This window comes from Pecten maximus, chromosome 3 (assembly GCF_902652985.1).
Source record: "Pecten maximus chromosome 3, xPecMax1.1, whole genome shotgun sequence".
Lineage (NCBI taxonomy): Eukaryota > Metazoa > Mollusca > Bivalvia > Pectinida > Pectinidae > Pecten > Pecten maximus.
The window spans coordinates 12,838,046-12,864,347 of record NC_047017.1 but is presented as its reverse complement, the minus strand read 5'-3'; the positions used below and the strand labels follow the sequence as shown (position 1 = coordinate 12,864,347).

Genomic DNA, 26,302 nt, shown 5'->3' with positions numbered 1-26,302 from the left:
CATAAACAAGTCGCTAGTCAGGGTAATTAAACATGGGTTTACAATTCAAACGTAATATATTATGATATTGAAAATGGCATTTACAACTTCAACTTTATGATTAAATATCATCACAGTAAAGATGAACACAAAGCAGAACTACAATAATTATAGTCAATATGAATAAAGAGGATTAATAAATGTGAAGAAAACAGATACATGTAACATTTATCTATTGATTGAAACATACTTAATTATGATCAGAATTACAAGTCAAGAAAAGTTAGAAAGGTGCACATGCATATCGATACTTGTTAAATCAAGGCGTGACTATGTGTCAGTGAGACGTCTGTAGACGTTCAATAGATTGACAGTTTCTAGTGTCTTCCAGTTTATCCATTTCTATCCATATATTCACATAAATTTAGCAGTAAACTATTTACAAAAACAGGTGATACGGCTTGTTGCCTGTGAGTACATTTGATATTATCATTAACAGCAGCCGTATATGTTTTTATTATCTTATCAATGTTTTTATTATCTTATCAATGTTTCAAAACGTTCAACACAATAGTGCAGAAAAGTATTCCATTCTTAGTTTTAAAATCTGATGATCATGATAAAGTCAAGTATCAGGATATTTTTTCTATGGAAAGTGGAACCTGTTTAATCTGATAATCAATAAACTTTTTTTAAAGAATCAAATCAGTGTTTGTAAACATCTTTTCTTGATGCACCACATTCTTTATCTGAAGATTAGATTTCCGAGATCGTTAATATTTACCATCAGGACTGAGCAGGTCCCACTGATTAGTCACATGCAAACTCTGTATAAGTTTTCAAAAGATCAAGATGCTTAGCAGAAAGTGCCATGCAAGAAATGTAAGAATACGGAACTTCACAGTGGTGTAAGGCATACGAGCTCACAAACATGTGCTGGTGACAAATATCACAACAAATTTGTTTACTGTTTTCTGTGTTATGTATGTCGCTCATCAATAGACATTTTATATTTCACAATTAGATAATTTTACATTGACCACAATTTTGCCATTGACTATGATTAATATTTTTTCGATGACGTTTATTGAACAAGTCATCAATAAAAAAATAAATAAAACAATCTTACACAGAAAACAGATTTGTTTGTTAGATAAAGGAAACAAGAGGTTACATTCAATGAGCATTCAAGGGACACAATGCAGGTATGGTGGGGCTTGTTCCATTTAACACTGTGTTTATAGCCAGATACCGTCCAGGACACCTAGTAGTTCACACTTAATCACCGTGTCTGGCCACACAGCTATATATATATATAACAGTATTCACGGATAGATTATGAAGTCCGTGTACAAACATTTATAAATCACATACATATCAATGAACGTTTAAGGTGTTTTGTCCTCTGAGAACTTCCAAAAATGTTGAGTACTCCTTTAAAAAAAAAAAAAAAAGGATATCTTTCTGCATTATATTCACGTGCTGTTTTACTTTTCGTCCTATTGCATTCGACTGAAAATAAACTGATCAGGATGAATGGATGGGTACACAGGCAATGACGTTGAAACTCACCCACGCGCGCATGTCAATATTTGGTATTTGTAAATAAGGGATATCATGCTTACTACTAATTCAACTTCAAATGACACGTTATTTTCATACATTTCAGGAACTTAATTCATAACTATGATATATATAACAATGAAATCAACATCCATATATAATAAATTTTGTTATTAAGTAAAAACACTGACAACGAAAGATAAAAAAAACAATCTCAATACGGTGAAACGGGGTAAAAATTCAAATCAGCATGTCGGCATTCTATTGAATTGAGTGCTGTGCTTTAGTAAAAAAATAGATAAAAAATTCCTCTGAATTCTGATAAGATGCACATAGAAAGTGTATACTGTGTTCAGATCGAGAAAAAAATCAAGAAATTTGTGATTTTTGATAGAAATATACTACTTTATATATAGTTGATCTAAAATATATTATGTGGAAGATATTAGTAAAAGGTGCATCTATTCAGATAAAAAAGAGGAGTTATTTAAGACTAACAGATGGTTTTGGTATCGATTTCTGGGGAGCTTTGGATGACATCCTCTTCATAGCCGCGTAATACTTTTTCTGGTCTTCAGTCATAAACATCTCGAGCGACCCACCAGCCTGCAGAAGTATACGTACGATTAAGTTAGGAAGAGACAAGTACACATGCACCAAGCCAGCGAAGCAAGCATATCGCAGTAGACACAGAGACAACGCCCACATAGACCGACGAATGAACGCCTGATATGAGACACAGGGACAGTGACAGGGCACGAGAGAAGTCATAGGTTCTGTTTAGATCATTATATGCTTGCTTTTAACTGACTTCTGGTCTAGGAATTGATTTCTGGGGTGCTTTGGAAGCCATCCTCTTCATTGCTTTGTAGTATTTCTTCTGATCCTCTGTCATGAAGAGTTCTAAAGAACCTCCTGCCTATTAACAGCGAGAAGGTGATACATGATGATTTTACCAAAATTACCAAACAAGATTTACCTCCCCTGCTTATGTGTTGATTACCTACCTGAACGAACCAATAAACGGAATGTTTACACAAAATAGAATACCACCAGCAGTAAGCTTAAAACATAATGAAATTTCATGATGATAAAAAGATGAGCATGATTTCAAAAAAAAAATCATGTAATAATTTCTGAATTAATAGCGGAAATATCAGCATTAGAAATCATATTTCCTTTTTACCTTTTCTTCGTTTTCACTATTGTTTTTCTTACCTTTTTCTTCTGTTGGTTAAAGTTGTCAATTATAACACCTATGAATAAGTTTAGGGTGAAGAAGGACCCAAAAATAATGAAGAAGACAAAATATAGATAATATAAGATGCTGTTTTCCCGGGACGGCTGGTCATCCATCTACAATAAAAATAACACAATGTAACCAAAATATCTTAGAAATTCCTACATATCTTTACGAAATAATGGAGAAGTAATGCCGATATCGCAGAGTTAATCGTAAAATATCTCATTCGCATGTATGATCTTATGGATCTGTATCGATATGGGGAAAAATAAATGATTGTGTCAAGTTTGAATAAATTTCTACTTGAATATATGTGATAACATCCTAGAACGTTTCACGGAATATTTGAATGATATCAGTAAAATATGGAATTTATCAAAGAATTTGTTTTCCAACTCGCACAAAGGGTCTGAAAGTATCACTATAAGTGTGATCTATGTTCAAGTGTAGAGTGGGGTATTATAATACATATAAAAAGGCGTACCTTTGTGATGTCAATAGCATCATCCATGATTAACGTCCATCCCTTATATGTTGCCTAACATAAAAAAAATATCAGAAACAATATATTACGTGGCTGACAATTCAATGTCTTTGACAATACGACAATGATGCAATCAAAAATAAACAAATAGAGATATCGTGTTATCATTAAAAAATTAGATAAAGAGATATCGTGTTATCATTATAAAATTAAATAAAGAGATATCGTGTTATCATTATAAAATTAAATAAAGAGATATCGTGTTATCATTATAAAATTAAATAAAGATATATCGTGTTATCATTATAAAATTAAATAACGATATATCGTGTTATCATTATAAAATTAAATAAAGAGATATCGTGTTATCATTATAAAATTAAATAAAGAGATATCGTATTATCATTATAACATTAAATAAAGAGATATCGTGTTATCATTATAAAATTAAATGTTTCCTAATTCTTGAATTCATATTTCCATGACACAATGGTTTTAAATTTTAATACCTTATCAAAAAAGAATAATGTAATGCGAGATAATATTTAACATTTAACATTTAATAAGTTCCGGTGATAGTGCTACTCACCACTTGAAATAGAGCTAGGTAAGCGTTTAACACGTTGTCGAAGTTCACCCTTGCGTTGATCCATTTATATCCTTCAGTGCTATTACACATACTTCTGTTGGCTATTTCTGTCGGTTCCACTTTAATACCCTCCATGTTAACACATTTATGAAATTTTCCCGAGAAAAATTGTACTCCGACTATACCGAATATTAACCAGAAAACCAGACACACAAGCAGCACATTGAAAATGGAAGGTATGGCTTTAATGAGAGCATTGACGACGACCTGGAAAAGACAATGGTAGTTATAGTAAAACGCAATAAACAATTACAAGTTACTAAACAACCACACACTTATCAATTAACTACTAATTAAACATCCTCTTTGGCCTTGTAAGGATCATTAACAAAACCTGTAATTGTCATAATGGTGATATTCACCTTGGCTCCGTATCTGTATGATATATTACTAACCTTATACCGTAAGGTGATATAAATGCTGAACACAGCAAAAATTCACAACAGCGAACATTAAATTTAGATGTGTAGTGTTCTGTACTAAAATTGCAGTCAGCATTTTATGATGAACAGTTTCTGTAGATAAATATAAATCGAAGAGACTACCTCGTTAAAGTACCCCATATACATATTTAGGTTAAAAAAAAACCTTCAGTAAAAGAATCATAATATCTTATAATGATTTGGCTTAGATATGTTACCGCATGTTGGAAACACCTACCCTCATCCCCTCCCATCTTGAAATAGCCCTGAGGGGCCGAAGGGCTCTTAGTGTTCGCATGGCTTTAAATGCTCCAACTTCACCGATGCGCATCGATTCAGCGACCAACATTACAATGGATATCTGGAATGATATAAAGATGTACAGTCACATTAGGTGTACATGTGGTATTCCATCTGGTGTTTCCATGGTGTGTGTCTATGTAGTGTGTGTATTTGTTGTGTCCATCTGTTGTGTCTATTTGTGTGTCCATGTGGTGTGTTCATGCGATGTGTTTAAGTGGTGTGGTCATATTGTGTGTCTATGTATTGTGTCCATTTGGCGTGTTTATGTGGTGTGTTTATATAGTGTGTTTATGTGGTGTGTCCATATAGTGTGTCCATGTGGTGTGTCTATGTTGTGTGTTTATGTGGTGTGTCCATATAGTGTGTCCATGTGGTGTGTTTATGTGGTGTGTCCATATAGCGTGTCTATGTGGTGTGCCTATATAGTGTTCATATTTGTTGTGTCCATCTGTTGTGTCTATTTTTGTGCCCATGTGCTGTGTTTATGTGGTGTGTACATGCAATGTGTCCGTGTGGTGTTTCCATCTTGTGTGTATAGTGGTTTGTCCGTGTGGTGTGTCCATCTTGTGTGTATAGTGCTATGTCCCTGTGAATGTCGTATACAATTTAAGATAAGATTTTAATAAGTTACTGGTTGCAGTTGACACTTAAAAATATAATGAGTTTCTAAAACTATAGTGAATATCGACATTAAATGAAAACATCGATCTTACTCAACATCGACAAAACATAGGCAAACGCAACAGGGAATATTGACATTAAAACCGAAACTGTAATCGCGAAAAAAACGAAAATACGGGGAAAACAGTCCGATACAACGTTAACTTACAAGGACAATGATGAAGTCCAACCAACACCAAGCATCTGTGAAGTATTTCTTGTACCCAAAGGCAACCCACTTGATGAACATTTCAATGATAAAGACTGTGGTAAACACCTTATCTAGATAGTACAGTATATCCTCCAATATAGGCCTTTCTGGTAGGTATATATCCTCGATTGCCTGTTTAACAGAAAAACACAAACAAGAATAATAATTTGACTTCATTTTTACTTAATTGCTGATTTTTTTCAGCAGGTTCGGCACATTTATATGAATATACCATTTATGCATGTCAACATAATCCCACTGTATAATTATATATAAAAACTTTACCAATGTATATCAACAATGAAAGCGTCGAAAATAACATACATGACTTCAGACGAAAAGAAAACATCGAGGGTCTTACCAATGCAAGGCTACTGGCCAAGATCATGATAATTATAAATGACTCAAAGTAGTTGTGCTCCACCATGGCAAACGCTTTGCATCGCAGATTCCACCATTTTTTCCCCAGATCAGAATTCTCGAATCGAATACAGCATGCGCAACGCTTTCGCAATATTTGACACCAACAATCATCGGGATAATTTGCAAACACAACATCAACTTCATTGATTTCAGGATCTCCTTCAGCGTCCACCATGTTAAGGCGCTCCTTTGCATCATCCGAGAGCGTCGAACATGAACCAGACGAACTGCCGTCCATATCCTTATGACTTTTCAAAGTTGCTCGACTGGCAGGTCTGGTGGATGACTCTGATTGCTATATAAACAGGCAAAATTTAATAACACATTTTAATTGCACATTAAATTACAAATATTACAGACTTATAAGCAGTCCATAGATATATAGTTTATTGTGTATTTTTTATTTTTGTTTTATCACGAATCAAATAAACAATAACTAGTTGTCGGGTTGGAAGGATGCAACAGGTTTTAATATGAAAGAAAACCGAAATAGTAAGCACAAAATGGTCGGAAATAATCACAGTCTTATTTAAGTCCGATCAGAAAATGTTATAGGGATCCAAAAAATCCATTTAACTTATTGATTTTTTCTTTTTTTTTTTTTTGAGTAAAATCTTTTTATTCAGGCAAAACATGTTGATATTACAAATATGTCCTCTCACAGGAGGGAGGGCTTGCACACGTCATTCATTCTACTTTTTTTCACATTCATTCTACTTGCATATTATGTCTTTAAATATAATTTATAAAGTACTCATTTCGGTAATTCTCTCTCTCTCTCTCTCTCTCTCTCTCTCTCTGTCTGTCTGTCTGTCTGTCTGTCTGTCTCTCTCTCTCTCTCTGTCTCTCTCTCTGTCTGTCTGTCTGTCTGTCTCTCTCTCTCTCTCTCTCTCTCCACATAATTGTTTGGACCAGTAAATATACAAATAAAGTATTGATATTCTAATCTCTTGTTAATGGTGAACCATTTACCTTGTCCAGGTCCTTCACACTAATCGTAGCACTATCAGCTAAAATACAGAAATACGTGTTAAAACCTCTGTTGATCACTATATATTAAAATATAAACATTTCAGTTAATATATACACAATTGAATTGGTGATTTAGTGGAAATAACCACATATTGCCTAGTATGAATAACTTATGTTTCTTAACAATGTCTTTTAATTTTACTTTGACCGTTTTATTTTATTATCTTTGTACAGGGATTCAAACTACTTTATAACTTCACTTCAATTTTGCCGTTCAATGATATAGCAGAACACCATGAAAGTTCTGTGTTGTTGCAGATAATGTTAAACATGAACAAGTGATTAATCGCGAATATTTCTGTAACGTAACCAGTTCAAAGTGAATGTTACCGTGAAGTAGTTAATCGTGAATGTTACTGTGAAGTAGTTAATCTTGAATGTTACTATGAAGCAGTAAAGCAGATGCTACATTAAAACATAATGAAAGGTTGTTAATTAGAAATAACATGTTGTGCTATAAAGGCGCATTGATATACCTGGGTGTTTCACAGATAAAACAATGGTATAGAGCAATGGAGGTAAGAAAGAAGGAAGAAAAACATCCAAGTAAACATTTAACATGCACGGAGAGAAAAAAAGGGAGATAACCAAAACACAACTCCCTATTTTACTTAGCGGACTATCTCAGATACCGTGGTAAAATATCCCTTATAGGTAAAATAGATAATGTATTCCTGTTTAAGTTCAGTTTCTATATACCAAAGGAAAATTGCTTTGCATTGGTATATTGATACATAACTTCCAAACATCATTCATGATAAATTTGCTACTCATTTCGGGACTTAAAACCCTTTGTATCACTGACAAGTCCTTGAAGAACGAAACAGCTGAAAAAAGTGCCTTAACCTCACTGACGAGTCCTAAAATGACAAAACAGCTGTATGATGTCCTTAACATCACTAAGGTGTCCCAGAAGGACGAAACAGCTGTATGATGTCCACAACCTCACTGACGAGACCTAGAAGGACGAAACAGCCGTATGATGTTCCTAACATCACTGGTGAGTCATAGAAGAACGAAACAGCTGTATGATGTCCCGAGCATCATTGGTGAGTCCTAGAAGGACAAAACAGCTGTATGATGTCGCTAACCTCACTGACAAGTCCTTGAAGGATGAAACAGCTGTATGATGTCGCTAAACTCACTGACAAGTCCTTGAAGGATGAAACAGCTGTATGGTATCCTTAACCTCACTGACAAGTCCTTGAAGGATGAAACAGCTGTATGATGTAGTTAAATTATGTTTGGTTCTACTGAATCTAACTTGTTTTGAAGGTGTTGTGTGAATTGTATACAATCTTTCGCATAATTCACCTGGGTTAGAGCAACTAGGCGTTAGGCGATGATAGCGACAGTATAGTTCAGGCTTTCATACCAGGACAAAATAAATCAGACTAAAAACTAGAACAGAACCAGACTTTTATACCAGGGTAAAATGTATCAGACTTTTGTAACGAGGCAGACCTTAACAGGCTTTTGTACCGAGGCAAGCCTTCTCAGGCTTTTGTACCGAGGCAGGCCTTCTCAGGCTTTTGTACCGAGGCAGGCCTTCTCAGGCTTTTGTACCGAGGCAGGCCTTCTCAGGCTTTTGTATCGAGGCAGGCCTTATCAGGCTTTTGTACCGAGGCAGGCCTTATCAGGCTTTTGTACCGAGGCATGCCTTATCAGGCTTTTGTACCGAGGACAGACCTTATCAGGCTTTTGTACCGAGACAGACCTTATAAGGCTTTTAGACCAGGTCAGAATATATCATGCTTTTGTACCGAGGCAGACCTTATCAGACTTTTATATATGGACAGAATTTATCAGGCTTTTATACATGGGCAGAATTTATCAGACTTTTATAACAGAGAAAACTCGATCAGACTCTTATACATGGGTAAAATTTATCAGACTTCTATACATGGACAGAATTTATCGAACTTTTATACATGGACAGAATGTATCGGACTTTTATACATGGACAGAATTTATCAGATTTTAAGACATGGACAGAATTTATCGGACTTTTATAACGGAGGAACACTTATCAGATTTTATACATGGGCACAATTTATCAGACTATTATACATGGGCACAATCTATCAGACTATTATAAATGGGCACAATCTATCAGACTATTATAAATGGGCACAATTTATCTGACTTTTATACATGGGCACAATTTATCTGACTATTATACATGGGCACAATTTATTTGAATTTATACCAGATTGAAGTATTCAACCAGTTAATAGACTAAATGAGTAATTTAATCGTAGATAGGGTGAAACCAGCGTTAAGTAAATAGTCGACAGTGGCAGAATATAAAACAGAAAGACAAATAATAGGATATACAATAACGGCAGATATAATGAATCTAAATAGGCATTAAAGCGAATAAATGTGCAAGTGATGAGCACTTAACGAGATTTGGTACAGAATTACAGAGCGTGTAAGACATTTGCTGAAATTTGTCAAATGTAGACCCAAGGAATTTCTAGATTATAAAACTTCAGTTGAATGGGAGCGGAATAAACAATATTTTGAGGGAGCTGAATGGGTGAGAAGAGGGGGTATATAGAAAAAAATGTTGACAGAGAGCGGTATAAAAAGTTTTTGAGGTAGTTGAGTGGGTGAACAGAGAGGAAAGATAGAACTAAAACATGTTGACAAAAAGCGGTATGAATAAAATTTGACGTAGTTGAGTGGGTGAACAGAGAGGAACGATAGAACTAAAACATGTTGACAGAGAGTGGTATAAAACATTTTTGAGGTAGTTGAGTGGGTAAACAGAGAGGAAAGATAGAACAAAAACATGTTGACAGAGAGCGGTATAAAACATTTTTGACGTAGTTGAGTGGGTAAACAGAGTAGGAAAGATAGAACTAAAACATGTTGACAGAGAGTGGTATAAAACATTTTTGACGTAGTTGAGTGGGCGAACAGAGAGGAAAAAAGAAATAAAACATGTTGACAGAGAGCGATATGAATAACATTTGACGTAGTTGAGTGGGTGAACAGAGAGGAAAGATAGAACTAAAACATGTTGACAGAGAGCGGTATGAATAAAATTTGACGTAGTTGAGTGGGTGAACAGAGAGGAAAGATAGAACTAAAACATGTGACAGAGAGCGGTATGAATAAAATTTGACGTAGTTGAGTGGGTGAACAGAGAGGAAAGATAGAACTAAAACATGTGACAGAGAGCGGTATGAATAAAATTTGACGTAGTTGAGTGGGTGAACAGAGAGGAAAGATAGAACTAAAACATGTTGACAGAGAGTGGTATTAAACATTTTTGAGGTAGTTGAGTGGGTAAACAGAGAGGAAAGATAGAACTAAAACATGTTGACAGAGAGTGGTATAATGAGGTAGTTGAGTGGGTGAACAGAGTGGGAAAAAAGAACTAAAACATGTTGACAGAGAGCGGTATAAAAATATATTGACGTAGTTGAGTGGGTGAACAGAGTGGGAAGATAGAACTAAAACATGTTGACAGAGAACGGTTTAAACAATATTTTGAGGTAGTTGAGTGGGTGAACCTGTAGGCTTGGTGGCGGTAGGAGTGGGCGGCTCGTGAGTCTTTTCCAGTTTACCGTTACGGATAACAGGTGTCGGTCCGTCTGATATCGGCTCTTTCCCGTTCCGTTCTACTCTTGACAGACTTGGAGACACAACAGGCAAGATAGGGGGCTTACTTTTACGCTGCATTTTCACCTTCACACAAACGATAATGTTAACTTTGACCCAGGAGCCGAACCTGAAATGAACGAAAACAAAATCCCTTAACACATCAGTTATTAAACAATGATAGCTATATTAAAACCCACTCCCTACCATAACGTTATACTATCTCCACTCCCTACCATAACGTTATATTATACACACTCCCTACCATAACGTTATATAACGTTATATTATACACACTCCCTACCATAATGTTATATTATACCCACTCCCTACCATAACGTTATATTATACCCACTCCCTACCATAACGTTATATAATACCCACATTATGCCTTACCTACATATGTAAACATTGTAATTAAGTGATAACAGACACGTTGGGTTTTGCAATGATTCGTATCAATATTACCGTTTGAACCGGCTGATTGCTTCTAGCAGTTTATTTGGTTCAGCTTCCTCAGTTCCAGAGTCCTGTAAACTGTCAGCTCCGAACGCGCTCAGCAGACAAGCAAGAAACAGGTTCAGTACCTAGTAATTAAAGCAACAAGGTTAGCACTATATTTGTATCTTTTTCAAGCTCTTTAAAAACTGTTTCCATACAAGAAAAGAAGGAAATGCTTTAAGCATTGACAGAAACAAATGTTAGCACCGATGTTTTCCAATTTCCCTTCTGTATGTGTATTAACTATTGTATTACTATAATGTCATTCTATATATGTGTATTAACTAATGTATTACTATAATGTAATGACACTCACAACTAGATTCCCTAACACCATGGTCATTAAGAAGAATGGTATACAGTGTATCCCTGCTACACGTCGACATCCCCACATGGATTCTATCCACTCTCCACACAACACTCTGAATACGATCATGAACGAGTGTAAGAAGTCAGTAAAATTCCATCTTGGGAACTCCTCGTCAGAGTACGTTCCGTTTGGACCGTACTCGAATGTGTACGATTCGGCGAACAGTTGTTGACCCATCACAGCGAAAATAAACACCACGATGCCGAGCACAAAGGTCAAGTTTCCCAACGTGCCCACAGTTTTAGCCACTATGCTGATCAACATATTCAGCGTAGGCCAGGACTTAGCAAGCTTGAACACACGCAACTGTAAGATGAAAAAACAGACAAACTTGAAAAAACGTATATATAGTTAAGACAGTATCGTAAGCAGTGTTAAAACATCATAGATATTCTATTTTCTAAAAAAAAAAAAGCTAAATCACCGTGCCGTGAAATCGACAAACAAACGATTTAGAAATATATAATTTGACAAGCATGATGATGAATTTGGACTGTTACAAATAATCCTGTCAGACATACCAATCTAAAACTACGGAGTACAGAGAGTCCGGACACGCCATCCAGAGCAAGTTCCAGGAAGCTAAGGAATACAATGATACCATCAAAGCAATTCCATCTGTCCTTCAGGTACACCACGGGGCCTAAAGCAATCACCTTTAGAAAGGCCTCTGTTGCAAATATAGCCGTGAAAACCTGAAAATCGCAATGAAACTTTATACATGTAGCTATCTAATAAACAGCTCAGAGCAGCAGTTCTCCTCGGCCATTTCATTTCCTCCTAACTAATGCGTCATTTACCTGCAAAACATTGCAAACACTTTTAATAAAATTGCATCTGCTCTGAATTTGACTGTGCTTAGAATACAAACTATATAATTTAATGATAAATTCATCTACGACTTCCTCATGTATGATTTAATCAATTCCATGCACAATAACAAATCTATTAAATTACAAGATAAACTGTTTAGAAATTGATGATCGTTAAAAGCTTACATAGTTGCCATTTTTCAGAATATTTTCTAAATTTTCCGACATTCCGTAATGATCCGCTCCCATGAACGCAGTGTTGACAAGAATACAGATCGTAATGAACAGGTCAACGAAGGCGTCGAGAATGAACCAGGCAACGCCCTTCTGAAACATCAGCCAACAAGGACAGCAGGTCCAGCTACAGAACTTAAGATACAGTCTGTCTTTCAGAGGAATAACGGGTTCCCCCATATCACTGCTCATAAAACCTGTAAAGAGTAACTTATGGTCAGAATATTGTCACTCTCATCATGACACCAACGAGAAATATCACATGGATGTAGTTCTATTGAACTCTATATAAAGTCTACTCGAGGTTTTACAGGTGGAAATGGCTACAAATATTTTAAAGTATATAAGGACAGATATACAACGGGGTAAACAATACAAAACAGTACACTATTAGCATAAAAGATGAATTGATAATAAGAAGAGATAAACAGTTTACACTTACTTCCACGATGACCGGAAGCAGTTTCCAAAAGTTCCCGGATGACTGTAACATCTGAATAACATATACATAAACAAAGGTTGAAACCATGGCCATGGTTGAAAGTTAGTGAGAATTTCGAACAAAACAAGAACTTAGGAAATAAACATCACGATGTGTACATTACCTTTCATATCTACATCTGGGACACTTGGGGTGCGGCAAGAGTTTGGATGGCTTTTCTTCTCTCCCTCGGACTGGGAACCCTTCAATTGAACAATCAATATTTAACAAAACGTATGCATGTATGTTTCGATTTCAATCTGAGTAAAATCATAACTGTTAGTTGAATGGGCAGTGTAATTTGAGTGCAACTATACTAGTGAATGTGATTTAAACGGTAAGTCTTATGTCAGTGAAATTATGCGGGTAAATGTTTTGTTGAATAGAAATCGAAGTTTGTAATTTGAATCTCATTATTCCGGAAGGTATATTTTGAATAGTGAGTGTAATGTGGGCATAACTATACGGATGAAACTGGTGTAATTGTATGGATAATTGTAGGTTTAATAGTAAGTGTAACTTGTAATTGTATGGAATTGTAGGTTGAATATAAGTGTAACGAGTGATTATATGGATAATTGTAGGTTGAATAGTTGCCTGTTATGTTGAAGGAAGTATTATTTTAGTCTAACACAGTAACACCAATCAGCTTGCGAGAAATATGCACCCTATACTAACACGTGCACGTAATCTGTAAGTGTTATTTTTCTTGAATACAAAATTACAGGAAATCATTAATTGGTTGTCTTTTAAAATGTATCTTGATGGACATAATTCTGACATCGTAAATAAGACGAAAATTGGTTTACAGTGTTATGTCCATGTGATGTTTCTGTTATATTTGTGTATAGCCATTATGAAATAGTTTACATGACATTTGTAGTGTCCAAAATGTTTGTACACAAGTTTGATTTTAAATGATCAGAACGTCTCTATAACGATAAAGAGTGTTTACAACACCTAGCGACTGAAGCAGGAAGGTAGCCACGTGCATTCATGGGATACACCGGTCAATAAACTACATGCACATTCATGGAAAAAATATGATTGTAGTCTAAGTTTAACTAAATATTTAACATTCAACAAAAAATTGTTATTAAATTAGTTATTTGAGATATTTAGTTACCATAGAAACTTAATAATGACAATGTTTCTTGTGTTCCGGTGGGGTAGGGGGTCTCAATTCTCTATAATAGCACTAACGAAGAAGAGTTTCTGCTTTAGATCTGCTCCACCTCGTACTATAGTGAAAGTATTATTATCTTATCCATCATTTCATTTCCCCAAAAAAACCTAGAAAATAAAATATCTGCGTGAAAAAAAAGAAACAACTGGAATGTTATGTTAAGTTTTAAGTTTATGAAAACTTCTCGAAGACCTCGTTTTGTGAAAATATTGTTTTTTAAATAATCAAGTGTTTTTATTTAGAACATTCGAAATATCTAACAACCAGATGGCTAGGCATTTTGTTATTACAATAAACGTAATTACTACTGACAAGGAGATAAGAAACAAATATCGTTATGTGTTTAACAAAACGGCGACTGGCAAACAACATCAAATACAAATAACGTTGCATGCGAACGAAATCATTTCGCGTGAATTCATTAGTGAATTCAAAAGTATTGCGTTCATACACAAAAAAAAACATCTTTATCTCGATGTCATTTCCAAGACACCATGCCAACAAGTTACAAAGACAACAATCATTTTGCGTGTTTCGAAATGCAATTTGCATCAAAAGATGTTACGAAACTCCTTATGCTACAGTTCATCAAAACGTTGTAATAAACTGTTTTTAAACAGAAATGACGAAAAAGGTCAACCAGAAATTGTAATAAAACTGTCCAGGAACGCGAACAATGTTGATATTACTTTAGGGTATCTTTAATCGTAGCGAAATAACAGTATTCGTTCAAACAGAATGCAGAATTAACAAGCAAGCATGCATAGGATATAAGTCAAACCAGCACCACCAATATCAATATGGAATTAATCCTATAGACTTCAGACAACTACCCAGTACCAGAAAATATTCTTCTCAGTAATACATTATCATAAAATGTGTTATATATAAATGGACCAGCAGTGTACAGTTTTACCTGTAGTCCAGAAAACAACCAAACGCGACAGACTCATATATATCAGATATACATCTTTACAGACCAGGTCTAATCTGTACGAGATTTACCATCAAATACCATCAATTAATACACACCAGGTCTATACTGTACGAGATTTATCGTCAAATACCATTAATTAATACACACCAGGTCTATACTGTAGATTTATCATCACTATTTCATAATAGTTCAATATTTGCCTTTGAATGATACTATTTTATAAAGACCAAATCCAATAATTTCAAATGCCTTCATTTTATATAAATCAAGTCTAATATTTTCTTCAAGATCAAATCGAACGATTATTTTCAAATGTCACCAATTATTAAGAACAAATAGCCATGTAACATTTACCGCCGATGTCGATAATTTCTTAATAAAGAAAGCTCGTTTTTATCCGATCAACATTTTTTCTATCGGCATACCATCATGAATGGCGGCGTTAATGTAAATACAATTCTGAAAGGCAGCTTTTATATAATATACGATTACAGCATTTTGAAGGTCGATACATGGTAATATCGACCTAAGAAAACAATATTGATAGTTGTTTCTTTGGTCTATATAACCATGTATCGACCGAAATCAAAATGCTACAATTACTTTATTATTTTTCATGATTTTTTATTTTGTTACTTCAAAAAAATAAAAAAAAAAAACTTTTCTTTTTTTTCTTGATAGAAAAGAAAAAAAAAAGAAAAATCAAACATTAACAAAATTTACTTTCTTGTCTCTGTAATGTAAAAATGGTAAATCGAGACATCATTTTTAAGAAAAAATCAATAACGAAATTATAAGATCCGAATTGTTAACACTGAATGATTGAACTTTTCACACATACAGTGTCATTAAAGTTTTTTCGATGTCAGATACTCCCTTTGTATATCCACCGCCGTCATTGTGACCCTTTTAGTATTGGCTGAATCCGAGTTATCCAATATGGATTCAAATCAGTCTCCACTGAGCGAGGAGAGTCGCGATGCTTTCAGCTGTTTGTGGACGTCTATTTTGTCAATTTTGCCAAAAGGCGTCACTTCGTAGCTAGGTCTTTAGAGCGCTTTACTCTGATGGCTTTGATACGACATTCAAGCTTCAAAGTGATATATGGTGGGATTCCCCTTGGGTCTATTTATAACCGTGTAATAGACTTTTTTCAACTGTTTTGTTTCTATCAAATCAATATACTTTTACGGACGTCCACGTGGCACAGTTCTAACCAATCAGCGAGCACAAAAAATCAGGAAAAATAATAAAACGCCTAATAAAATAATATATCAATTGATTTTAATCATCTTTATGTCATGGGATCTATAAGAAAGATAGCTAGCTGGTATATGTTAGTACCAATAGATTCCCCGCTGATTGAGTTAGTATGGTACAATCAATTGACCGTATATATTAGTACCCAGAGATAACCCGCCGATTGAGTTAGTATGGTACAATCAATTGACAGTATATGTTAAATTATAATATTAAGTTATAATTTTCCTGATTACATTTGATATGATATATCAGTAATATAAGTTTCATTACCTGGATGGCCGGTTGGGAAAGGTAATACTTGCGATGTTGTGTATCATTAAGTTCCCATGATTGTTCTTCAAGTTCACACCTAGCATAGAGAACCTGTTCAAAAGTCACTAAGTTTTATTTTATCTATTTTATTGACGACATTTTATTCCCGGGTTACGCACATACTATACATTTATCAGATGACATAACTTATCCACGTATCTATATAACAGCGACATCGTTAGTATTGTTCAGTCCTTTTGTGGAATCATAATATCTGAGATACAACAGTGAATTGCTGATTAATAAACATTAACTTTGAAATAGACTCGTTTTCACAATGTTTTGAGTATCACGTGGTTACAAATATTGTAGGAAACAAGACATTCAATACGAGTCATAACTAATGAAATGACCTGTTTAGTAATGACAGATTATGAAATATTAGATGTAGCACCAAGTCTTAACGAATTAAATACATGTATATGTTTAGTAATGACAGACAATGAAATATTAAGTGTATCACCAATTATATATTTATTGTAGAATACATAGACTGACCCATCACCACCTGTTTCTTCTCTGAGCCGCATTATTACACGTTCAGCTAATAAAAGATACTATCAAATTTTATAAACAGTTTTTGTGTTTTCCCTTTATAACGGAACAGCACCAAAATTAAAATTATTTCAAATATATAATTTAATTTTATCACTGATGAGAAATCGGAACATTGCTGTAGATAAGCAGTGACAATTTAATTATTTTGACTTTGAAAAACAAGCCGGGGAGATAATTCATTGCTTTTACTACATCAAAATGACACCATTATTGTAATTACAATAGCTTACACAAACCTCAAATCTGAAGCACAATATGAACAATCTTCACAATAACGACTTGTTTGCAAAGCATGGTGTGGAATGATATACAACATGCAACAGGTAAACACAAGATACATGCCAATAAGTTGTTAAGTTTATGATGCTTGTGGTGATTGTTATATTTGGTGAAGAATGAATGAGTATTAAGTTTATGTGATGTAAAGAAGGTATTATGTGTGTTAATACATCAGAAGTAAACTGTGAGACAGAAGGTGAACTACTGCTGTTTAGTTCAACAAAGTACTTCCGGACGCTTAGAGAGCTTAACTTTAGAGAGAATGCATATTCACTCGAAAGATGTCTTCGAAATGCATTGACCTAGTTAAGAATCGTTCAAAACTGCTGTTATTAATTCAATTTGACTATCCAAATATTCTGTTTTTATCAGGAAATTTTTTATAATACTAAAATATTGTGATGTGGCCTTTTTGAACGATTCGACCTAGTATTCAATGACGACAGCAGTAGCAGAATGTGGCCTTCACCAGGTGACAGGATACATGCCGATTGTCAGGAAACTAAAACTTACATCATCGGATTTACATCTGTCTACATATACCTCAGGCATAAGATGCTGGCTTTTGTGCTTGCTCATCGTACGAGTAAGAACTTCTAATTTGCTAGGCGTCTTGTTGGAATGTTGAGAACGCCGACTGCCATGAGAGGCACGACTAAGCAAAGAAGCGACGCTATTTCGTCGGGAGGAAGGACGTCCATCGTTTCTGAGGCCAAGAGATGCCAGGCTGCTCCTCCCGTGAACGTTTGTTAAGTATTTTTTTAAAGTGTCTACATTATACATCTCGTCTGAAGAGGGTGTAACTGCGTTAGATTCATCAGCAAAGGGTAAGAATATTTCCAAATAAGGCGGCACAAGGGGCTGGCGGTCAGCGTTTTGCGAACCGTGCTTAGGTTTCTTCTTGCCTCGACTATTAAACGGGGAGCCTGGTAGACTGAAGCTCGGCTGAAAAAGGGAGACAGGAAGCTTAGTATCCAAGGCAACGAAATGTTAAAGGTGCATGGGATTGGATGCCGGAAGTCAAAGGTTACAAACAAAACAATGCATGTCATCTCCAGTTCTCTTTTAACGTATTTCCCAATTATATTAATGCATCCGTTAAAAACGGATAAATTATTATTGCAAATCATCTTTGAAATAAAACTTTTTTGAATCGATTACTTGGAAAAAGCTTTCAAATTTAAACTAAATTCTCAACCTGCACTTGTTCAATAAGAAAGTTAGGACTTCAAGTTCAACTCTTTATTGACTTTGAGTCTTCCGACTTATCAGTATGAAGACATTATACGTTTTATTATTATACAAATCAGTACCCGATCTGCACGAATGTGTGAACACATGTTTCCTATATAGCGGAAATAACAGATAAGGCATTCCTGACCTGTGATCGGAACTATCACAATATTCTAAATAAAGATACACATATAAACATCCATGACGGTTCTTATATTTACGGACACTGCAAATCTTAGAGGTGAAAAGGTTTTGAGTTAGCAATTGTGAACAACAGCCCCTCTTGACAAAGTGACTAATTAGGATGGTGTGAGTATCGAGAGTAACGTGCGAGTTTACGAAATTTCAGTGATAAAACAGGCTCTCTTCGTTGTTTCGTTATTTCGTTATTTGTTTGCCTGCATATAATGTAATTTTAAGTGATCAAACATACACTTTTTTCTGAATTATAAGTAATCGAAGAGAATTTTCTGTAACTGCATATAAACAAACTGAATATTATGTTGTTACAGAACTGACTATCTGACTGTCAGATGTTGTCTATATCTAGTCACATGTAATCGTGGTGTCTATCTCTAATCACATGTAATCGAACTGTCTGCTTCGTGAGTACATGTTATGGATCTGAATGTTGTGTAATACAAGCACAAGGACTGATGTTTCATTCATTGAGTAAGGTTGACTTTTGTTAATATACACGGAATCGCGATCAATAAGGAAAAATATCATACGAAACAAACGTGTCGTTATTTTGTTTTGGATTCTTAGGTTTTGTTTTACTGCTGAAATACCGAAACTGAAAAGGTATACCTTCTAGAATTTCGATATGATTAATTAAAAAATGATCGAAGACAAATGTTTCTGTTTTATCGTCTATTAAGTTCCCAACTTTATGTAAACATTCCTACAAAATGCACGCTGTTTTATTGCTTCTAATCAGATAGCTTTTTCTCAATAAATAAATTTTAACAAAATTTAATTATGTAAGTTGTCATAGTTTCCCTTTCTTTTATGACGTAAAATATGGGAAATGTTTCAACTCAAGTAAGAAAGCTCCGTCCACTGAAACAAAGATATTTTACTGATATGAAAGTATAAATTAAGACGCTGTTATGATTATTTTACGCTTGATACCAAATGTGCTTTAAGTGATATGAACACATAGAGACAGTTAAGTTATAGTGACAGTTTAACCTTTAAATATGAACGTCTAGCAATCGATTTATTGTAACCATTCTACGAAACTATAAAGGGATACCACTGCGCCAACTCAATGCAAGTTGAAGCAAGCACATGCATAACGTTTTGCGATTGGCTGCAACTTTGTAGGGTTGGTAAGGGGCATGTAAACCTGTAATCATCATTTGGAAAAGTACATGCAAAATGGCAAGAAGCTGAAAGGAAACAATCGCATATTTCTGTCGAAAATATCACCTTTGCCGTCAATATATCGCCAATATATCGCAGTCATTTGGATAACACTCAAGAAATATAAGAGCGCCCAAAGGTGAAAGCGTAAGCATGTACACCTGGAGAGAATGCACAAGAAGCCGAAAGTGTAGAAAATGGCCACATGAGAAGGTGTAGGACGTACTTTCACGGTAGGATGATGTGGGTGGTCCTCCGATGGCTTTTCCGACTGAATGCTTGCTGTTTCCTTGTCCTTTCCATTGTATGGTGGTAAACTAAGGTTGGAACCGGTCGGACTTCTGGTCATACCCGGCGGTACGACCACTGTTATAGTACCCATATGTGGTTCTGGTGAATTCATTGCCAGTTCAATCGCCTTTAAAATACAAATGATAACGATTAACAAAAATACATTCTTGTTCGATGTGAAATTTACCTGAATTATAACATCTACCTTCTGAAGTAACTGCTGAACATGCATCTCAATGAGAAGGTCATTCATTATAGATATATGTACAGATAAAAGAAAATGGAACGTGGTGATGAATTTTTATCGCAAAATTGATTAACATGAGGACAAAGTATAAACAAGGAGACCCCTCAAAACGTACACGGTAACAGGATAAGGTGTTCGGGAAGGTTAAGTATCTTCTCCTTCATCATTGACATCCAATATGTAAATCTAAATCAAATCTAAGAAATTCTATGTACGTAAGTACAAATCAAGGTTTAAGAATCAGCTGAGTGATAGATGGATGCTGTCATGGCTTCTAACATGAGTAATCGTTATGTCCTTAACCAATCATCTGCTATCAACTCCGTATTATAACTCTATCTGATCTCGTTATAATAATGCTAATAGCGATATTTTGCATGTTAAAAACTATACATTTTTAAAGATTCATCATTTTACCAACATCCATGATCATTTTGAGGCGGGGTCTCCTTGTAGTAGATGGCAGCTACCTCACTAAAATACAACATAATCTCATATAAAGTGTACGATACTGTTTTCTTACCTCGTTCTCCTCGTCTGCTTTATCCTGCTTCTGTTGTTCATCGTATGACATAGCGACGATAGCGAGGATCAGATTGACCAAATAGAAAGAACCCAACAGGATGACGATCATGAAGTAAAGACAGTTCCAAGGACCATTTGCACGCAGAACCTATCAGAGGAAATTTTTGAGTTATCTCCCTTATCAATAACCATCGTTATAACGTAATATATACGTTGTAACCGGGTTAAAACCAACATGATCTCAATGTGGAACTCTTTTGTAAAATCGAGAAAATGTTATGCTATGATCTGTCTATTCCTAACTTAAAAAGTGCAGGCATATGCAAACTCCGTTAATCCGACAACTTTTAATGCAGTCTCACTATTTATTTATAACAAAATAGACGTTAAAAATTGCACAAAAATGTCAGCGATATCAACGCACATAGGAAAAATCTGATCAATATCACGTTGTCAAAATAAGAACCGTGGTTGTGTCCTTAATTGACTTACCAGCATGTAAAGGTTTTCCCAGTAATCCTGTGTCATCAGACGGAAGGCACAGAGAAGAGCCACTCCAAAATGATCAAAACTTGTGTAGTTGAAGTTTGGATTGGAATGTAACTCTGGAATGCAGGTATGGTTCTCTGGACAGTCTCTAAAAATTGCAGCACAAACGTTTATTATCAATTACAGAATAAAACATACTTATCTATGTATGTCGGGATATGCTTGACTCTTAATTGAATTATCTATATTTGAAATTTACTTTTTTTTGCATAGTAATAAGTGGAAGGTTACAGTAAGTCCAAAAAGAAATCTGATGAGGAAGGTTATGAAAAAAGACAGGTGGAAAAGTAAATACTAAAACTAACTCTTTTTTATTTTAATTTTATTGTTTTTTCACATCATCAACAATAATACATATTCTGATCACGAACTGAAAACTAAATACTCATCTAACAGGTTTCCTTTCTAACTTTCCCTGACTTACTGACGACTGCATTTATCTATTATGTATATGTTTGATACAATTACTTATGCGGGCAACATTTGATATAAAGCTTAAAAACACAGTTAAATTTCTTAAATGGTTGATATTGTATCATTTGTATCAAATAACAATAACCAGTTCATCACGACTAACAAACCCATTAAACATAGATAAAAGGCATTGCTGTGTATTTAACTTAAGAGTGGGTATTTGCAGTAAACTTACCCTGCTCCCGTCGAGTTTCCACAAAGAAATGGCTCGACAAACTTATCGTGTGGGTACCAGTTATCTAAAACAGGATATGATGTTCATAATAGAGATACACGTATTTATATCGGAAACCAAGTATCTAAAATTGAAATATCATATCTACATAATACAAATAGGATATTACTTGGAACCATTTATCTAAAATTGAAATATCACAAACATTTTAATCATGGCATATTTCCTATACCATTTTCATACATTAAAAAATATATCGGGGAATTCGTTGTACACTTTATCAAAATAATAGAAAAATCCCAAACTACAAGTGAAAGCTGTCATGATCATGGGAGCAGAGAGCGGGAGGATTTGTGGAGGTGACGTACCTCTGTCCCAGACATAATTGAAGTATTCGTCATCTGTCATGTTGTCGTTATCTGTATTTAAAACACACTTGCTGCGCAGTGCGCCCATGTACATCTGCATCCCAATCAAGGCAAAGATGGACAGCATGAACACGGTCAGAATCATGACGTCACGCAGCCGCCGAACGGCTTCGAGTAAGGCACCCACAATAGTTTTCAACCCTACAAAGGATTTGGATTCATTTTGATCAAATTAAACAATATTTGCAATAAAAGGCGTATATTAACAGGGCTGTTAAAACTAGATGTAGAACATGGTCTCCAATAAGACTATATAAATAAAAATGTGAATCTTAGATAGCAACATGGTATTGAAGTCGCTGTTTATGTTTGTTTTTGTTGTTTTTGATTTTTCTGTTGTAAAGGTAATTGCTCTTCGATTTATCTCACCTGGTATTACAGCTACGGTTTTTAATGCTCGTAATACTCGGAAGGTTCTTAGTGCTGAGAGATTTCCTAACTTGACGAACATAGTGATGTATCTGCAGAGAAAAAACAAGCTTACCACTCACTACCAAATTGAAGACAAACAAATTATGAAAAATGTACATAATCAGTGTATTTACATATTTATAATCATGGTTGTGGTTCTATTAATTCTTCCATCTGAATTATGAATAAAATAAATATCATTCGACAAGAATGAAACATCAATGAGCGACAAAATATGGATCCACGTTTCCTCAAATTTTGCACGACGTCCTGAAATAATCATACGACGAAAACTGTGATAAAATAAATATTTAATAATCTAGAACGGTTGTCAAATTATCAGAGATACAAAATCGGCCTGACTTTTCATGACCAGTGCTTTGGAAAGATAGTGGCCACTTTTTGGAATACCTTAATATATGCTACGAGAAAGACCAAAAACTCCGGTCAAATTCAAAAAGGAGCTTAAACGCACTTGTTCATGTGTGCTTTTTAGATTTGCTCGCAGACTTTAGGTACACATTAAAATCTAAATGATCGAGTATAGAGAATATGTTCTGTACATTGTATAATGCTTGAAATGACATTTTTAATTATATCATGAAATGTGAAGCGCATTAGGCTACAAACTAGATACATTATGTGGTACGTTAAATAAATGTTTTTCTTATTAGATATGTCTATTATTATATTTATGTTTTAGATATACATTAACATTAACAATATATTACTGTTGAGTGATTTGATATTAAACATCAAATAACTCTTCAGAAAGTTGAACTAACTTCATGTAATAATGTTATATACTTATTTCTACAATCCAAATATCAAGTGTGTACTGCTGACGGATAAAAAACGTCAGATTAGGAAATATGAAGGATGTAGAAGACCAGTTTTAATTCTGATGGACGTTTTGGAATCTCACAAGCTTGATATGACATTAATACATCACAGTAGTATACCTATATCCATATTAGGAATCTATCACGTCAACCAGTAATTTAACCAGTGATGATTAAAGACGTATACTACAAAGGAGACCAAGGCACCGTGACCCCTTCTTATATAGTTATACAATTGTTTGACAATACATATTATTGACTTATATATTATAAGATCTTATTACTACAAATTATCATTTTGGCTAATTCACTAAAAGAAAAGAATCATTTTGGTAAAATACTTGTGTTGTAGAATTTCAACCCAGCATAGACAACGCCATCGCGAGCACACATAACATACTTCTAATGATAATAAATACTTACGCCAAAGATATTACTGAAAAATCTAGCCAGTTCCAAGGATCTCTGAGATATGTGAAATCCTTCATTATGTAACCACGGGACAAGATCTTCACACACGCCTCCACGGTGTAGATAACAGTAAACACTTTCCTGGGAAAAACAACATTATTATCATCCTACATCAAGTCATCAGCTAGCTAACATGGTAAAATCTGTTAACACCAAGCTACTGATTATTGTAATATAAAGGTATCATCCAACAATTAACATTGTATTATCAGTTTACATCAAGGTAATTGTCATTTGATATAAAGGTATCATTCAAACAGTTAACATTGTATTATCAGTTTACATAAAGGTAATCAACATTGTAATATAAAGGTATCATTCAAACAATTAACATTGTATTATCAGTATACATCAAGCCAATTATCATTGTAGTGTCTAGATTATCTTGGATCCATTCAGCTATGTAACGACGTAATGTTTCGAATGCTTTTCACAAAACCATTTATTTACTTTTTTCTTTAAAATATATGTCGCGAAAACGACAATAGAAGATAAGATTGTAACAGCGAAATACTATACAAAGTCAAAGTACACCACAAAAATAGTGTTTAACGACTGACTACACACTTTTGGATTTACTTGAACTACGAAATACACTTAAAAGGTACAAACAGTTGACCATTTATACTTACTCCATGGTGGGAAAACTTTCGTTCATAGCCATGAATACACAGTTAACGATGATGGTGAGGATAACACAGAGATTGAAAATAGTACACAGCGTTAAGGAATTCTAGATCATAAGTTCATCATCCAATAAAATTAAAGTAATACAGAATAATATTAAGTCGTTATTCTAAGAATGGATCACACGAGTCTCAAACATATACAGAAAAACGAGTTATACCTTAACGATTAGAAAACGAAAAGAAAAAACAGGAAGTTATCCCAGACGTTCAGTAAGAGTAAGGGTCGTGTGCCCCATCGTCGACAAAGTCCGAGTGATGCCATGCTCTCAAAATCAACACCTGGATAGCAGCTACCTAACCCACAAGGAATATTTAAGAGCATGGTAGACCAGTTTAAAGTGGATAATCTAAACGCGATTTCTTTTTCCGCAGTCTCGCAGTATCGATATCAGTAGTTCTTCAATCTTATTCTTAAGTAGATAACATATAACTTTGACATTTCTCATGTGAGCAAAATTAAAGACTCCCATCATTTGTAACATGCATGTAATTAATTAAATGTATTAATGAAAATTGCTTTGTATTTCAAGGCGGTATTTTCTTTAGTATCCTCCGAGATGGAAATCAATAATGAAACAGTTTCTCTTATACGTTAAATATTTCATGAAACAAATGAATCTCCCTTCACAGTATTCAATTAAATTAGTGTAGAAAACAGTGAATGCCCTTTTAGAATCAGTCTGGCCATCCTCTATTTTTATCTCTTTTCACACCAAATATTATATAATGGCTTTAGAAACGTACAGACATCTGTTTATCGCCGATCTACTTTCGTTTGATGTTCAGTATGCAATGTTGATAGGATGGTGTGAAACTAAAGAATATGATACATTAGAACCATGACCTAGGGCAGAAACCCATTATTGAAGGTGTTACCAGTGAAAGGTATTTTTGGCAATTAAATCTCCAAAATATTCGTTTTACGAATGTAACAAGTATAGTGTCATATACTTTAAAACAATAATCATAAAATGGCCAGATAAGCTGCATGAAATGAATTGAAAATATACGTCAAAGACTATTATAAGGTGGATGGATAATTAATACCACCAGACGCGTTCTTTAAATTAAACCTGTAAAACGTT

At 34.6% G+C, this 26,302-nt stretch overlaps 1 protein-coding gene across 8 annotated transcripts in view; it reads right to left on the bottom strand.

Moving 5' to 3' along the window:
- The window catches only part of LOC117323245 (sodium channel protein para-like), a 156,841-nt gene that overhangs the window by 7,180 nt on the left and 123,359 nt on the right, over nt 1-26,302 (bottom strand). For 3 of the 8 annotated variants that reach the window (XM_033878325.1, XM_033878323.1, XM_033878326.1), the window contains 25 exons: nt 25,161-25,241; nt 24,481-24,609; nt 23,174-23,265; nt 22,745-22,945; nt 22,377-22,440; nt 21,671-21,815; nt 21,177-21,326; nt 20,342-20,533; nt 18,028-18,459; nt 16,636-16,728; nt 13,104-13,182; nt 12,941-12,991; nt 12,451-12,695; nt 11,974-12,147; nt 11,399-11,758; nt 11,050-11,168; nt 10,494-10,711; nt 6,910-6,947; nt 5,876-6,232; nt 5,473-5,646; nt 4,579-4,701; nt 3,859-4,125; nt 3,270-3,323; nt 2,761-2,898; nt 2,354-2,461 (listed from right to left, as the gene is read on the bottom strand). In XM_033878325.1, coding sequence (XP_033734216.1) covers nt 2,354-2,461; nt 2,761-2,898; nt 3,270-3,323; nt 3,859-4,125; nt 4,579-4,701; nt 5,473-5,646; nt 5,876-6,232; nt 6,910-6,947; nt 10,494-10,711; nt 11,050-11,168; nt 11,399-11,758; nt 11,974-12,147; nt 12,451-12,695; nt 12,941-12,991; nt 13,104-13,182; nt 16,636-16,728; nt 18,028-18,459; nt 20,342-20,533; nt 21,177-21,326; nt 21,671-21,815; nt 22,377-22,440; nt 22,745-22,945; nt 23,174-23,265; nt 24,481-24,609; nt 25,161-25,241 — 4,084 coding nt within the window. Of the gene's footprint in view, nt 1-2,040; nt 2,149-2,353; nt 2,462-2,760; nt 2,899-3,269; nt 3,324-3,858; nt 4,126-4,578; nt 4,702-5,472; nt 5,647-5,875; nt 6,233-6,909; nt 6,948-10,493; nt 10,712-11,049; nt 11,169-11,398; nt 11,759-11,973; nt 12,148-12,450; nt 12,696-12,940; nt 12,992-13,103; nt 13,183-16,635; nt 16,729-18,027; nt 18,460-20,341; nt 20,534-21,176; nt 21,327-21,670; nt 21,816-22,376; nt 22,441-22,744; nt 22,946-23,173; nt 23,266-24,480; nt 24,610-25,160; nt 25,242-26,302 lie in introns of all 8 variants that reach the window. The other 5 variants (XM_033878328.1, XM_033878327.1, XM_033878329.1 and 2 more) reach the window with 5 other exon arrangements.